This window comes from Capricornis sumatraensis, chromosome 5 (assembly GCF_032405125.1).
Source record: "Capricornis sumatraensis isolate serow.1 chromosome 5, serow.2, whole genome shotgun sequence".
In the NCBI taxonomy this organism is placed as follows: Eukaryota; Metazoa; Chordata; class Mammalia; order Artiodactyla; family Bovidae; genus Capricornis; species Capricornis sumatraensis.
Window position 1 is genome coordinate 62,373,378 of NC_091073.1, and position 16,563 is coordinate 62,389,940.

The following is a 16,563-nucleotide window of genomic DNA, read 5'->3' on the forward strand; positions in this document are numbered from 1 at the left end:
GATTCACTGTACCATTAAAAACAGTCTACAAGGCCAGTGCAAATGTAGGGAAAAGGAATTATTGAAGCATAGCTCAGGTAATTTTAAAAGACTGATGCTAATAAGCAGTAGAAACTGAACACATTCTGAATTATAAAATGAAAGAAAATAGTGGACAAAGAAGATGATAGCAATAATAACTACCACTTACTGAGCTTACTGAGTTCTTACTATACATTAGAAATACATTGAGTGCTTTACTTAGAAAGTCTCATTTCTAAGAGAATCCATTTATCAAGTGTTTAATACATGCCACTTTTATCCATAGAACAGTTTTTGAGTTAGGTACTATTATTTGCCCCATTCTGCAAATATGGTAACTGACATTTAAGACCTTTATCGACTTGCCCAAGGTTACATAAACTTTAAAGTGTTAAGCCAGATATCAACTCCAAGATAGGCTGTCTGCAGAGACTATACTCTATAGCAGCCTCTCTGTTATATTGTCATCTAACTACTTAAGCCTTCTCTCAACCCCATTGTTGTTGTTCAGTCACCCAATCGTGTCTGACTCTTTGTGACACCATGGACTGCAGCACGCGAGGCTTCCCTGTCCCTCACCATCTCCCTGAGTTTGTCCAAGTTCATGTTCAATCAGTGATGCCATCCAGCCATCTCATCCTCTGATACCCTCTTCCCCTGCCCTCAACCCCGTTCAGTTCGGTTCAGTTCAGTTCAGTCACTCAGTCGTGTCCGACTCTTTGTGACCCCATGAATTGCAGCACACCAGGCCTCCCTGTCCATCACCAACTCCCGGAGTTCACTCAAACTCATGTCCATCAAGTCAGTGATGCCATCCAGCCATCTCATCCTCTGTCATCCCCTTCTCCTCCTGCCCCCAATCCCTCCAGCATCAGAGTCTTTTCCAATGAGTCAACTCTTCACATGAGATGGCCAAAGTACTGTAGTTTCAGCTTTAGCATCATTCCTTCCAAAGAAATCCCAGGGCTGATCTCCTTCAGAATGGATTGCTTGGATCTCCTTGCAGTCCAAGAGACTCTCAAGAGTCTTCTCCAGCACCACAGTTCAAAAGCATCAATTCTTCGGCACTCAGCTTTCTTCACAGTCCAACTCTCACATCCATACATGACCACTGGAAAAACCATAGCCTTGACTAGACGGACCTTTGTTGGCAAAGTAATGTCTCTGCTTTTGAATATGCTCTCTAGGTTGGTCATAACTTTCCTTCCAAGTTAGGGTATGTCTAATCTGTCCCATTTTAAAAGTATACAGATAGAGGTAGAAACTAAGTAACTTGCACAGGATTACTTGTAAGTAATATTAATAGCATCCAGTTTAAAACTGGTTTAGTCTATTTCAAGACTCTATGTCCTTTGTACTATATTATTCGATCTTTGTGACAGTATTTTTCATTCTTCAGTTATACATTCCTTTGGTCATTCATTTGGGGCTTCCCTGGTGGCTCAGATAGAAAAGTGTCAGCCTACAATGCGGGAGACCCGGGTTCGATTCCTCGGTCGGGAAGATCCCCTGGAGAAGGAAATGGCAATCCACTCCAGCACTCTTGCCTGGAAAATCCCATGGACGGAGGAGCCTGATAGGCTACAGTCCATGGGGTCACAAAGAGTCGGACACAACTGAGCGACTTCACTTTCACTTTGGTCATTCATTTCACAAATGTTTGTTGAGCACTTTGTACCATGCATTCTTTTCCATGTATTTACAATTTTTAAATAAGATAGTCAATGCAAGAAAATGTGCAACTATCACTGGTAATTTTATGATACTATGATTTTCTATCATAAATATCTTAACCTCTTGGTTTATATGGCATTGAAACTGAGTCTAAGTTTTATATCAGATTTGGTTTCCAAAACAATATGCTTGACTTAAAACCTACCCTATAATTGCAGAGATGATTAGCTTTATTTCATAATTCTGCTTGAATGATTATTTAAGTAGACAAAATGGGTAATTGTTTCCTTTCTAAGTCCTTATCCAAAATAGCCAGTTTAATAAGGTAAACCAATATTTGGACTTATCAGGAGAATGTGCTTTGCCAACAAGTAAGTAAAAGGGTTTTTTCCACATCATTAACACTTGATGTTGGGATAGTAGTTCTTAGAAGGAGTCTCATAATAAAAGCAGTAGTGATGTCAAAAACTAATTGACTGATTTTAATTGAAGAACATTTGTATGACAGTAAGATATATTTAACTTGGTTTTGCTTTTCTTTAAAAAGCTGAAACTCTTCTTCCCAGTAGTAATTAAAAATAAATAGCAGTCATTTACTTACTGTGGGCTTCTAATGGCCACAGCATTGCTTCCTTGCATGAATGATTTACTGATCTAAGGCAAAGTAATTCAACACTGAAATTATCTTGAAAATTAAAAACCATTCTAGATAATGAATAGTTTCAATTTCTATAGCACCAATTTATGTATAGTTTTCCTTTTTAATGTATTCTTTTGCACATATACAATTTACTAACAAAAATGGTCTGATTGAGACTCCACCTCCATGAACCATGTGTAAAGCTCAGACTCTAGGGTTAAGTCTATAGACTTGGGAGTGACATTTATTAATTCAACTATCATTTACTGCAAAGTTTCTTTAAGCTAGATATTTTCTGGAATTCTTTTGGGAATAAAAGAAGAAAAAAATTAGTCTCTGAAAAGGAATTATTATAGGCTTAGGATAATATTTAATCTAATTTCATCCCTTTTATTTAGTAATATTATAATTTATGTGACCCATCCCTTATTGATTATTTAAAAAGATACTTTTTTATTGCTATAAAAGGCCTATATTGAGCACGCTGCTGCTGCTGCTGCTGCTAGTAGCTTCAGTCATGTCCAACTCTGTGCGATCCCATAGACAGCAGTCCACCAGGCTCCCCCGTCCCTGGGATTCTCCAGGCAAGAACACTGGAGTGGGTTGCCATGTCCTTCTCCAATGCACGGAAGGGAAAAGTGAAAGTGAAGTCACTCAGTTGTGTCCGACTCTTCGCGACCCCATGGACTGCAGCCCACCAGGCTCCTCCATCCTTGGGATTTTCCAGGCAAGAGTACTAGAGTGGGGTGCCATTGCCTTCTCCGTATATTGAGCATATCTGGTAATAAATATTTGTTAGTGTTTCTCATTATTTCCTTGGAATGTATTTCTAATAGTAAATAACTAGGTTGCTACTGCTGCTGCTAAGTCACTTCAGTCGTGTCCGACTCTGTGCGACCCCATAGACGGCAGCCCAGCAGGCTCCGCCATCCCTGGAATTCTCCAGGCAAGAACACTGGAGTGGGTTGCCATTTCCTTCTCCAATGCATGAAAGTGAAAAGTGAAAGTGAAGTAGCTCAGTCGTGCCTGACTCTTAGCAACCCCATGGACTGCAGCCTACCAGGCTCTTCTGTCCATGGGATTTTTTCAGGCAAGAGTACTGGTTAAAAGAGACATATATTTTAGTTTATTAATAAATTTGATAAAAGTCTACCCCAAATGTCAAAACAGGAAAAAAAATTTGTATCATCTTACATTGCTACCAACACAGTATGAGAGAGCCTTTCCTTATTTGTTTTGTCAGACTTCAGAAGATAGAATATTTCATTAAATGTATGTCATTGATCATTGCTCTCCAAATACTGTCTTCCAAATTGTCAAAAAGTTTCTCATTTTCAAGAATGATTTATAAAATAAAATGACACTAATCAAAAATTTTCAGTTGACATTGTTAGTGTGTCTTTGAAGAAATTATCTAGCTTTCTTTCTTAAATATTCTGAATTTTAAAGCATTAAGAGGTTATGAAAATTCTGTCATTTGGTTTGAGACATTTATTTGACTAAAAAAGTGAAGACTGCAGCTGGGCAAGATGACCAATGAGGTAAAAGCAAATGTCAGAAATGAAATAGATCTGTATTTTGTTGGGGCTTATTGGGTTTTATAAAAAATTACAGGATATTATGAATTAAGTAGCAAACAATTTTCTTGTACTAATGCATCTTGTTTAAGCACAAAATGCTACCTACAAAAATATGAAAACAAAATACTGTGGGTAGGATTACAGGGTCCTCAGTTCAGTTCAGTCGCTCAGTCGTGTCCAACTCTTTGCGACCCCATGAATCACAGCATGCCAGGCCTCCCTGTCCATCACCAACTCCTGGAGTTCACTCAGATTCACGTCCATCGAGTCAGTGATGCCATCCAGCCATCTCGTCCTCTGTCGTCCCCTTCTCCTCCTGCCCCCAATCCCTCCCAGCATCAGAGTCTTTTCCAATGAGTCAACTCTTCGCATGAGGTCGCCAAAGTACTGGAGTTTGAGCTTGAGCATCATTCCTTCCAAAGAAATCCCAGGGCTGATCTCCTTCAGAATGGACTGCTTGGATCTCCTTGCAGTCCAAGGGACTCTCAAGAGTCTTCTCCAATACCACAGTTCAAAAGCATCAATTCTTCGGTGCTCAGCCTTCTTCACAGTCCAACTCTCACATCCATACATGACCACTGGAAAAACCATGGCCTTGACTAGACGGACCTTAGTCAGCAAAGTCATGTCTCTGCTTTTTAATATACAATCTAGGTTGGTCATAACTTTTCTTCCAAGGAGTAAGCGTCTTTTAATTTCATGGTTGCAATCACCATCTGCAGTGATTTTGGAGCCCCCCAAAATAAAGTCTGACACTGTTTCCTCTGTTTCCCCATCTATTTCCCATGAAGTGATGGGACCGGATGCCATGACCTTCGTTTCCTGAATGTTGAGCTTTAAGCCAACTTTTTCACTCTCCTCTTTCACTTTCATCTAGAGGCTTTTTAGTTCCTCTTCACTTTCTGCCATAAGGGTGGTGTCATCTGCATATCTGAGGTTATTGATATTTCTCCCGGCAATCTTGATTCCAGCTTGTGTTTCTTCCAGCCTAGCGTTTCTCATGATGTACTCTGCACAGAAGTTAAATAAGCAGGGTGACAATATACAGCCTTGACGGACTCCTTTTCCTATTTGGAACCAGTCTGTCCTAACCACATGTTATTTAAAAATAAAATTCTTCAGTAGCCTTACACTTAACCTATAATAATCTGTTGCATTTTTATAATAGCAGTTTTGTCCTTCCTGAGTTTGTATGCTTCCATATTTGAGCTCTTTCCTTTCTGATCTTTTCTCAATAGTTATTATTATTTTGTTTTAATTTCTAGAACTATAGGACACAAAAACCGCTATGTCAGAGTTCCCCGTGGTCACATCTGGGTTGAAGGTGATCATCATGGACATAGTTTTGACAGTAATTCATTTGGGCCGGTAAGTCATCTTATTATTATTATTGGATTTAAAATATAGAAACAGAAGTACATCACAGACGTTACTCAGATAACCCAGTCAAGACTTGGCCACAAATTTTACAGTGGGACACTTTACGTTTGAAAATTTCCTTTTAAATATCACATGAATAATGTAAGCTGTCAGTGGGTGTGTAGGTGTGTGTGTGAGTGAGACATACATATTAGACAACTCAGTCAAGTGATGCTTTCAGCCTGCTATGGTCTCAATAGGAATGGTTGTTTTTTTCTCCCATAAATGTTTTGTACCTTATGTTTTCAATTAGTGTTTAACAGAAATGATGTCTTAAAAGACCTATAGACATCAATTTTCTAAGTCAGTAGTTTAAAAGGTATTTATAATGGAAATCATATTGGTTAAGTAACATTTTTCAGCTTTTAATTTATAACAGAAATGCTTGTGTTCCTTATACCATGTTTATATTCCATAAAGTATGTGACTAAATTCATATTTTACATTTTTTTCAGTTTTGAATGCATACAGAAGTGCTCTATTTATGAACCCCTGCAATAACTCATTATAAAAAGAATATTTTAGTTAATGGAAACTGCATTATTTCTCTTTTATGAATAAGATTAAATCTGTTAAATGTATCATGTTGGCCAAGTCCACATTAAAATGTCAACTTTAGTTTGGGTTTTAATTGAGAGAGTGTCTCTGAAATGAAGTGTTAAAAATGTTGTTGTTCTGTTATCTAGTCACCTATGTCTCTTTAAAATCCTAGATCTTCAACGCATTAGATTTTCCTATATCTAGACATGTCCATACTTGTATGTATATAAAAGATAATATTGAGCTCCATTAGTTACATAGGTTTGCAAAAGTATTATTCACATCCTTTTGTCTAAAACTAAGTGGTTGGTGGTCTATATAAAACATTTTTCTTCACCTGTTGTGAGGAACCACTATTACCGTCACTGCAGGAGAAGTCACTTTACTCACCTGTGACTAAAAGTACAAGAGGCTTGGGATTGGATAAGTGTTTATGTGTGAAGTGGAAAGGGAACTTTAGAAGACAACATCTACTTCTTTTTCTAGCTGCAGTGATAACAATAAAAACACCTAAGGTCTTTCTTGCTTTTGCATAGTAATTATTAAAAAAATAAAATTTAACTATTATAAGGTGTATCAGAGATGAAGTGAACAGATTGAAATTGTTGTAGAGGATCCCTTGAAGAGTGTAGTAAAAGTGACTGTCATGAAGAAACTTAGTAGCAATTTGAAAGTGAAAATAAATTACCTAAAAGTAGTTTTATTTCTTTTGTATCAATAAAATTAAATCTATTAAGTGTATCATGCTGGCCAAATCCACATTAAAATGTAAGTTTCAGTTTGGGTTTTAATTGTGAGGATGACTCTGAAATGAAGTGTTAAAAATGTTGTTCTGTTATCTGTTGCACAAGTGGGATAAATAATTGCTAATTTAATAAGTACTAAAGCTTGAAATTGAGTTGCTTTTTCTTTATTTCTAAGTGAAGCCAATGCAATCTTATCTATATAATTAGTATTATTGTCAGTTACTTGTATTCCAGAAACTTTCTTATTTGGGAGAGAAAAATAATAGAATTGATAGCCAGAATACTGGGAATTGCAATTCCAGCCTTCAAGATCATATCTATTGTGTAGTTCTTTCTGGGTTCTCTTTCCTGCTGTGTACTTCATAGTAGTACTGTGAACCACTGAACTTTAAGTAGACCTATGTAAGTTGAAAATATATCAGCAATGAAAATATCTTCTGTCACTTATATGCTTAAAAAAAGAGAGAAAGAAAAAGTGAGAGACATGTATGAAGGGCAGTCTCATCGGGTTTGTTACAATAAGAAACTACAATATGCAAAACATTGACAAATATAGTCTGTGTAGGACCTTAATGCCATTGATTTACATCGTTTTTAAAGTAGATATACCTGAATTTACAACTTGAACCAGTAATATGAGTCAGAGACATAGAACCACTTTGAAATTTAGTGATTTTCTTCTTTTTATAATGGGTATAAATATATAGATGCAGAATGGCTTTGGGTTCACAAGTTGGAATAAACTATAAATTTCCATTCACTTAATTTGTATTGTTTTTATTTGTCAAAATTAGATGAAGAACTTGTACTAGAATGAAAGGAAGCGTTTGTCACATCAAATACTAACCTATTTGTATTTATGACTTTTAGTACATATATTTTTACCCTTACAGTAGATTTCATATTTACATTCCAATAGCATTCACTAGGAACAGTGATTAGTAATGATGCTCCTAAATGAGTTTAAAAGAATAGAGGGGGAAAAAAGTGAATTAAAGGCCTACCATTTTTTATTTAAAGCTAAACTCTGATGTTTGAGTAAAGAGATTTTGTATTATATTTTTGACCAATTAATGGTTATCTGAATATTTTAATTATTTTAATATTTTTATACTTCTAAAAAATAACAACTAAAGTTTTACAATTCTAAAAAAAGCAAAATAATCTTGAATCTTAAAATGTGTATGGACTTGAAAGCTGTTATATTTTTCCAGTAATTCTCAGTTGAAATTTTTGACTTATCCATCAGTAATACTGGAGAGTGTGGAAGGTCAGAAAGTTTCAGGCTTTCTGGATTGTTGATTTATTTCTCCCCCTTGGAAGATGGAATGCACTTTTCCTGGAAGTAAGCTCCCTATCTAAAGTTAGCCAGAATTGTCTCTAGGATGCTTATCTTGACTTTGTAGAAATTGACTGAAGCATTTACCCTTCGTTTCCCTCCCAAATAACTTCAGAATTGTAGCCAACTATTTTTAACATGCTTTAACTTTTTGAATTGTAATTATACTTTATGATAGAATCTCTTCAATTTATTTTAAATTGTTGCCTACGGGTAATCACATTTGAGATGACTTTTTCCATATTCAAGTAAATTTTTAGTTGTAATCTAGAAAAGAAGAAGAAAAGAATGTCTTACTCTATTTTTTCCCTCATTTGTTCTAAAATTTCCTATTTAGTTTTTAATATTTGAATTTTCTTTTCTGATTTGGTTTATTGCCACTGTATGTAGGCTCAAGAGGAAATTAAATAGTTTTATGGATGAAAGATGAGTAATGGGTTATAAATTTAAAGATAGCAAAGTTGTTATAGTAATAGAATGCATTACAACAGAATGAGATCCAAAATCTGCACTTTTAACTTGTAGAGGGTGATGTTATGGAGAGAATCCAGTAGACTGCTTTACAAACACAGATATAGTAAAATGGAAAATCAGATAACTTTAGTTTGGGACCTCATCAATCACATAACTTATTTGGTCTACATTTCCTCATGTATAAAAGGAAGAATTTCCTCTCCTCTTAATTCATCTTTCAGTTCAGTTCAGTCGCTCAATCATGTCCTACTCTTTGCTACCCTATGAATCGCAACACACCAGGCCTTCCTGTCCATCACCAACTCCCAGAGTTTACCCAAACTCTTGTCCATTGAGTTGGTGATGCCATCCAACCATCCCATCCCCTGTCATCCCCTTGTTCTCCTGCCCTCAATCTTTCCCAGCATCAGGGTCTTTTCAAATGAGTCAGCTCTTCACATCAGGTGGCCAAAGTATTGGAGTTTCAGCTTAAGCATCAGTCCTTCCAATGAACATCCAGGACTGATCTCCTTTAGGATGGACTGGCTAGATCTCCTTGCAGTCCAAGGGACTCTCAAGAGTCTTCTCCAACACCACAGTTCAAAAGCATCAATTCTTCAGCGCTCAGCTTTCTTCACAGTCCAACTCTCACATCCATACATCTTAAACAGTTATTTAATGTAACGAGCATCAGTTCAGTTCAATTGCTCAGTTGTGTCCGACTCTTCGTGATCCCATGGACCACAGCACATATAATTTACTTAATGCACTTCTATTTCAGATTGCTGAGGATGTTCACTAGAAACAATGATGTATTTTTGAATATATATATATATAATTTTTAAAGGACATCTTCAGCAACCTAAAATAGGAATACAATTTAAGTATGTTTTATCAATAGGATGAAATATGCAGTCATTAAAAATCTGTATTTGTGAAAAATTTAATGACAGCACATTCATGATATTGTTTTAAGTGAGTACATGAAACTGAAAAATGGATTGCAATGTTATGTTAATTGAGCCAGAGGTTATGATTATGGTCAGTTCTTTTTTATACCTTTGCACTTCACTATATTGTAAAAGGTCTACAGCAAGTTTTTATCTTTATAATCAGAAGAAAACTAAATATTCAAAAAAATAAGATAATGGTGATTAAAGTAATGACTTCTAAGTTTCATTCTAAATTCTCTAAAAATGGTTTATAGTGCCATGGCCAAAGGGAAAAATATTGATATCACAGATGTGATTGGGTAGAAAATGTTTCAATTGTGAATGTCTTTATGGAAGATCTCTGTACATAGAAAGGTCCAATCTTCTCATAATATGGATTCACTAATGTATGAATTTAGCTCAGATTTCCAGTGTGAAAAATATACTTCGTTAGTATCCTTTAAGGTTTTAATTATTGTCTGAAAATGTTTTTCAGTACATATTACTGCTTGATTTCACTGGAGTATGCATTAAAGATAGCTAATGATTGCTTAGAAAATTCAGAAAGCACTTCTCTTAATAATTTTTTGCTCTGTGAAAGACATTATAGCCTTTCCCTTTACCATCCCTACTTCTGTGTAGATGGAATTAATATAATTTCTATTGAGGTATGTTCTTTGCCACCACCCAAAAGTAACTGATTACAGTAGATATTGTTGAATTTTCTGCTTGCTTTAGAAGGAAAGCACATAAAAGTCACACTTTTTTTTTTTGTATGTGTGTGCACATAGCTATGAATTTTCAAATAGTGATTTTTTAACTATTTCAGATTAGCAGACGGTTCGTCAATTAAAAAGACAGGTAGCAGTTCTTTTTTTTGATTTATTATAAATATTCATTTTATTACTTATATTTGAAATGGTTTCATAGATACCCATTCTTTTTGGTGAAAACATAGATTGACCCTTTCTATGGCCTCCATTTAGCTTGTATATTCCCTATCTTTGAATTTGTTTCAGTTAGTTTAATTTAGTTTTAAGTCATGAGGCACTGAAATTCATTCATTACTTGCTGTATAAAGATTTGTTGTCAGAATGTATGTCATAATTGAAATTCTTGGGTTATAGTATCTAAAATAAATAATGTTTTTAATTTCATTCACCAAAGGATATTAAGAAGAAAAAAAAAAAACATTTCAGGTGGCATGACCTTTCTAATCTATATAAAAGTGTTTTGACTTTTAGATTTGTGGTCATAGTATCACCTTGTGAACAATTTCTATGTAGGAACCATGAAGCAGAACTGAACAATTTGGTGCAGAAACTATGTATGATATACTGCCTCTATCTGAGAGAGGAGACCAGGGAATTATACTAAATATGAATTCTTTTTAGTTCCAAGTCATTTGGAAAAGAGCTAACCCAATCACTTATTTCATAGATGCCTAATTAAATCAAATACTAGCCCCCTAAAATGTTTTCTGGAAGGAAATATGTCTAATAGATAATAGTTTTTAAATAACTGAGTATTAGAAATATTCTTTCTTAATTAAATGATTGATGATATAAAAATGATAATCTATAAGAAAGCATTGAAATGAAGATGAAAATTCCATTAAACTCCTTTGAACTTAGCAAAATTCAAAACATTTTTTACTTTTTATAAAAGTGCCAAAAAAGTAAAGGAGAGGAAAATAAAGTGTATGTTTTCCTATCATGTAAGTCTTTCATTCTGTCTTCAGGACAAATTTTTGAACATCTTTAAGCTATCCACATTGATTTTAGCCTGGATTGCACTGGCTGGAATGCATCAGGAGAGATGAGGATTGTACTAACTACAAAGAGAGTGCTAGAGTAGGTAATATGTGGGAAATTAACATTAAAAGAGGTTTATTAGTCATTCCTATTTTGAATTTTCTCCCTATGTTATGGATTTTTGGTAAAAAAAAAAAAAGAAGAAGAAATACAGTATGTGATTAGGGCAACAAAATAAGGTTCTTGGAGATACCACGAGGCTAAAAGGAAGAGTAAGGGAAGGAGTGTTAACATTATATAGACCAGCTGACAAAGGGAAGCACTGGAATGGAGTCTGGGGACATGTTTGAAAGATTCAGAGTGTAAGGACAGAGATTCAAGTTGTGGATAATAGGAGTGCACTGAACCTGGGAGTCTCCCCAGTGCTTTCACCACTATCAAGAGATGCCTTGATGCCTAGAAAGAGCATAAGTGTGTCAATAGATAAAATGACTGAGGTATAAGCCCAGCCTGGAAGGAAGCAGACAAATAATAGGGCAGAAAACAATACAGCATCTAAGTAGAGGTGTGAGACAGATCATCTTAGAAGAGTAGATATTTGTGTACTGAAAACCCATAAGAAAAACCTACAAAGTCTTCTGAGAGGGTTTGGTAAAACAGTGTTCTGAATCCATGAAAATAATAATTATTTGGTATAATCTCATACTGCAAGAAAACTCTGGATACTGCATGTTTTGTGAATGAAGTGGTTTATGCTTGGAGTGGTTAATATGTTTCAGCTGCATTGAAAACTTTGTTTGAACAGTACAGAATATTCTTGTGGACTTATGAGAATGAATTGACATTTCATTTTATGTATTGTTGAAGTGTAGCATTTTCCTTGTGTAAATTCTCTTCTGCAGATAGAATAACTTTTATTTAAAATCAGCCATCTTCAAATAAAGAAAAAGATCATTAGACCATGTTGACAGAATTCAAGTAAAGTGTTCTGTTCACACTTTCTTTGAAATGTGTTGCTTAGACTTTAATTGGTTGTATTTTCCAGTTTCCTTGTAGTACATGCTATTGTTCATTAAAAGTTTTGTTAGGAACTAAAACAATCTCTCTTTGTAGAAGAATATTTGTGATAGAAGTCCCCTGGTTCCTAAAATCATAAAAGCTTACTTTGGTGTTTTCCTTCAATTGTTTTTCACAATTTCTTTTAAACAGTGCCAGAACCTAGCAACCTCACATATTTTACTTAGGAATAATTCTTACTTGGGTGGTATAGACAAAAGCATGTATTTCATAAAAAGGCCAAAGCCAATGAGAAGAAATACCATAATAATGAAAATATCTGTATATCCAAAGTGCTAAATCTCAGAAAAGAATCAATTCTCTGGAGCAATATTCAAAACAGAGAAATGTTCATACAGCAAAAAGAAACAAACGAAAAACCCCACAAAAATCCCTTAGGATCAGCATCACTGTTAGTTGGATTTAGCTATAATACAATTAGAACATCTATGTAAATTATAGCTATATATGTATATATATGATTGTTTTAAAGAGCATGGAAACATAATACCAGCTAGAGCTAGTGGTAAAGTCCATCTTCCTCCCCATGAGAACAGAGACAAACTGAGCTGCCGTTTCTACCAAATCAAATTTTGTTTGTTTTAATTATTCTGCTACATAGAAATCTTTTTCCACATCATTTCATTTTCAGAATTGTCATTAAACTTCATTGCTATGGCAGATACTGTCCCTTAGGGCCATTTAGTTAGAATTAAACATGTCCATTACACTAGAAATGTTATATTTACTGACAGTAGGTCAGGAGACGAAAATTAGTGAAATATATGCAGTATTATTAATTTAGCAGTTTTGCAAATTCTCAAAAATTTTAAGTGGGATTGAAATCCTTATCTTATTATTTATAAGACATAATCAGTGTCTCTATTACACATCTACATAGAAAAATAAAATGAAAAATATAAGGAGCTCAAAAGAGAAGAAAAATCTACTGACTAGCCTAAACAATATAAGGAGAAAAAAAAAATCAGCTCTTGAATACTTTGCAGTTTAAGGTTTGAGATTGAATTTCCTCATTTCAATAGATATTTACTTATAACATATGTACGATTTCCTGTCTACTAATATGCAAGTGCAAAACAATGTAAATGACTCTGTCTTTCTACTGAGCTTCTGAGAGATGACTTTCTTTAGAAATTTTTAATTTTCCTAAAGCTTTTCTTCAGTCAGTTCAGCTCAGTCGCTCAGTCGTGTCCGACTCTTTGCGACCGCGTGAACCGCAGCACGCCAGGCCTCCCTGTCCATCACCAACTCCCAAAGTCCACCCAAACCCATGTCCACTTAGTCCTAAAAAATGGCTTTGCTTTGTGTCAACATCTTATTGGGCTATTTCCTGAAAAATTTGCAAGAGAATTAAAAGATCAGTTTGATTGTCAAAGACTTAAGACAATTCTTTTCTGTGTAATGGAGCCATATATGGAGTCTGTAATGAAGTAAAATAACCATAGTTTTAGATATTATCCACTGGAAGACCCATGTGGGTTTGTGTTATGCTAACATTTGTCTAACTTGATGAATCAAACAAGTGAAAATGGAATTCTTTATTACAGTGTCAGAGTCAGAATCATGAGGTGTGTTCTACTGATGGGGCATCACAGGGCCCATCACTTTTTCACAAAATAACATTGATTCCTATAATACGGTTCCTAGGTATTTCTGCTCCAACTCATCCTCCTGTCAGCAAGAGTTTTTCTTAAAAAAACTCTGATCACATCATTTCACTTCTTGAAATAATATCATCAGCTGACAGCACCTATCATGCTTAATGAAGAAATGTTAGAAGCTTTCCCTCTTAAATCAGAAATAAGACAAGACGGTTAGCTTACCACCTCTGTTCAACACTGTGCTAAAGGTCATTGCCAGTGCAGATTAAGGTAAGCAAAAATAGAAAATGTGGCAATTGGAAAGGAAAATTCCAAAGTTTTTTTGTTCTCAAGTGTATTATTGTCTAGTTAGAAAACCTAAGAGGAATCTGCAGAATTATTCAGACAAGTACACAAGTTTATTTGTGTAAGAGCTATTGTATACAGTGGCAAACAGGTCTAGACTTCATCAACAAATAGAAAACACCTTTAAAGAACTTGTCATTTGAAATAGCAATAAAAAATGCAGGATAGTGGTTAGCTTTGGAAGGCATGGAGTGAACATAGGTGGAGATGGGTGAACAGGGACACCAAATTACCAGTACTGTCTTAAACCTTAAATAGGCTGGTAATGATGCAGCTGTTCATTATATTATGTGTTATACTTTGTATGTCTGAAGTTGAATATTTTTAGTAACTACATAAATATTAAAAGTTGGTTTCAGTGGCCACACAAAACTCATGGCAGATCTTTCTAATATGTTTGGGTCATGGGGTATGGAGGTCCACGTACCACACATCTAAATATTTTATAGCTATAAATCAAATTGATCTTTTCTCTTAACTTGACAATTATACCTGCATATGGCTAAAACCAGCAAACATATGAAAGATGATGGAATTTAATTATTATAAGTCTACATATTCTACTGAAAGGCCTGGGATGTTTGAAAAAGTAATGTAAAGCATATAATTCATAAGTTATTATATGTTTATTCATAAAATTTTTCTGACCTTCAGTTTAGCAAAATCATGATATTGTTATAATATTTTCACATAATTTGCATTTTACTTAAACAATAATTATATAAAGGATTAAAATATTTAATTGCATTAGAGTATAGAAAATTTGAATATATATTTATCAAAATGTAAATTAAAAATGGAAAAGTAATTTTTTCAAATTTTTCTAAAAGTTTTTTGTAAAACATCAAAAAACTGGGAGTGGTGATAGACGGGGAAGCTTGGTGTGCTGCAGTCCATGGGGTTGCAAAGAGCTGGAAACAACTGAGTGACTGAACTGATCTGAAAATATCAAAAATCCCTCTTAAAAGTCAAAAGGCAAAGTGACTACTAATGAACATAAAAATAATGTAAAAATTATTGAATTTTTAGGTATTCAAAGAATTTAATCTTTTTAAATATTTTTGTAAAAGTATATCTATTTACAGTTTGAGGGTTTGAGTTCGATATATTTGTCCATGAAAAGAGTCTATATTACCCTTTATGCATATCATATCCTGAACTACATATATGAAAATTTAAGAAGCACTTAAGCATTTAAATTTTTTGCTCAGGAGGGTAATGAGTAAGAAGAGCCATGACGGCAAGACTGACCTGGGAAAATAATGAGAGATTAGATTGCAAATAGACCACAGCTAGAGAATGCAATTTGGAGAAGGCAATGGCACCCTACTCCAGTGCTCTTGCCCGGAAAATCCCATGGATGAAGGAGCCTGGTTGGCTGCAGTCCATGGGGTCGCTAAAAGTCAGACATGACTGAGTGACTTCACTTTCACTTTTACTTTTCACTTTCACGCATTGGAGAAGAAAATGGCAACCCACTCCAGTGTTCTTGCCTGGAGAATCCCAGAAACGAGGGAGCCTGGTGGGCTGCCGTCTATGGGGTCGCACAGAGTCGGACATGACTGAAGCAACTCAGCAGCAGCAGCGAATGCAATTACTCAATGATATTATTGGTTGAAGTAGGAGATGATAAAGTGGCAATAATAAAAATATGAAGTGGGTTGATTTGAGTCCTTAGGAAACAAGAATTGATTAGATTTTTGTTAGATTCCTTTGACTAGAATTAACTCACCATATCTGTCAGGGAAGTTCCCAGCTCAAATACTCAGTTACCTTCATGCTCACCTATGATGGATCAAATCTTAAAATTGAACATGCTGAGCTTTAATCATAATGATAGTTTTGTGATGATCTTTATGTGGAAGAACAAAAGATGGAAGTGACAAGGTAATGTCTCCAAGCTTCTTTGGTTAGCAAAATGTATGTAGAGATATTGTGGCAGTCTTGGCTACCTGGTGAGAATTGTGCTCATACTAATTAGACTTGCTATTCTAACCTTAGGAAAGATAACTGAGTTTTGCTTATGACTCATTAGCACTTAAAGACAAGTATTCCATCAAAATTCTGTTGTCAGGACTTTCCGGGTGGTCTAGTGGTTAAGACTCCAGGCTTTTACTCTAGAGATGCAATTTCCACCCCTGGTCAGGGAAGTAAGATCCTACATGCCATTCAGAATGCTCCCTCCTCTCCCCCACAAAAAACCATTTCTGTTCTTTTATGTTTAGCATCCGTGTCAGCTGATCAACTACTCATCCATTTCACAGGCCTTCTCTGCTCTTTTTCTAAAGTTCTCACCTATTTCAAAAGGTGAGAAGGTGAATCCAAGAATGCAGAGGCTAATGAGAAGAAAACATATTATGTACAATAAACATTTTGATTGCTGGCCGACAGAAAAGCAGGTTTAAAATTTTCTTTTCACTGTTGTTATTTAATATTATTATT

General features: G+C 35.0%; 1 protein-coding gene across 1 annotated transcript in view; it reads left to right on the top strand.

Moving 5' to 3' along the window:
* Nucleotides 1-16,563, top strand: part of IMMP2L (inner mitochondrial membrane peptidase subunit 2) — a 950,351-nt gene that overhangs the window by 714,357 nt on the left and 219,431 nt on the right. The window contains exon 5 of the mRNA XM_068973196.1: nucleotides 5,181-5,283. Within this exon, the coding sequence (XP_068829297.1) occupies nucleotides 5,181-5,283 (103 nt within the window). The remainder of the gene's footprint in view (nucleotides 1-5,180; nucleotides 5,284-16,563) is intronic.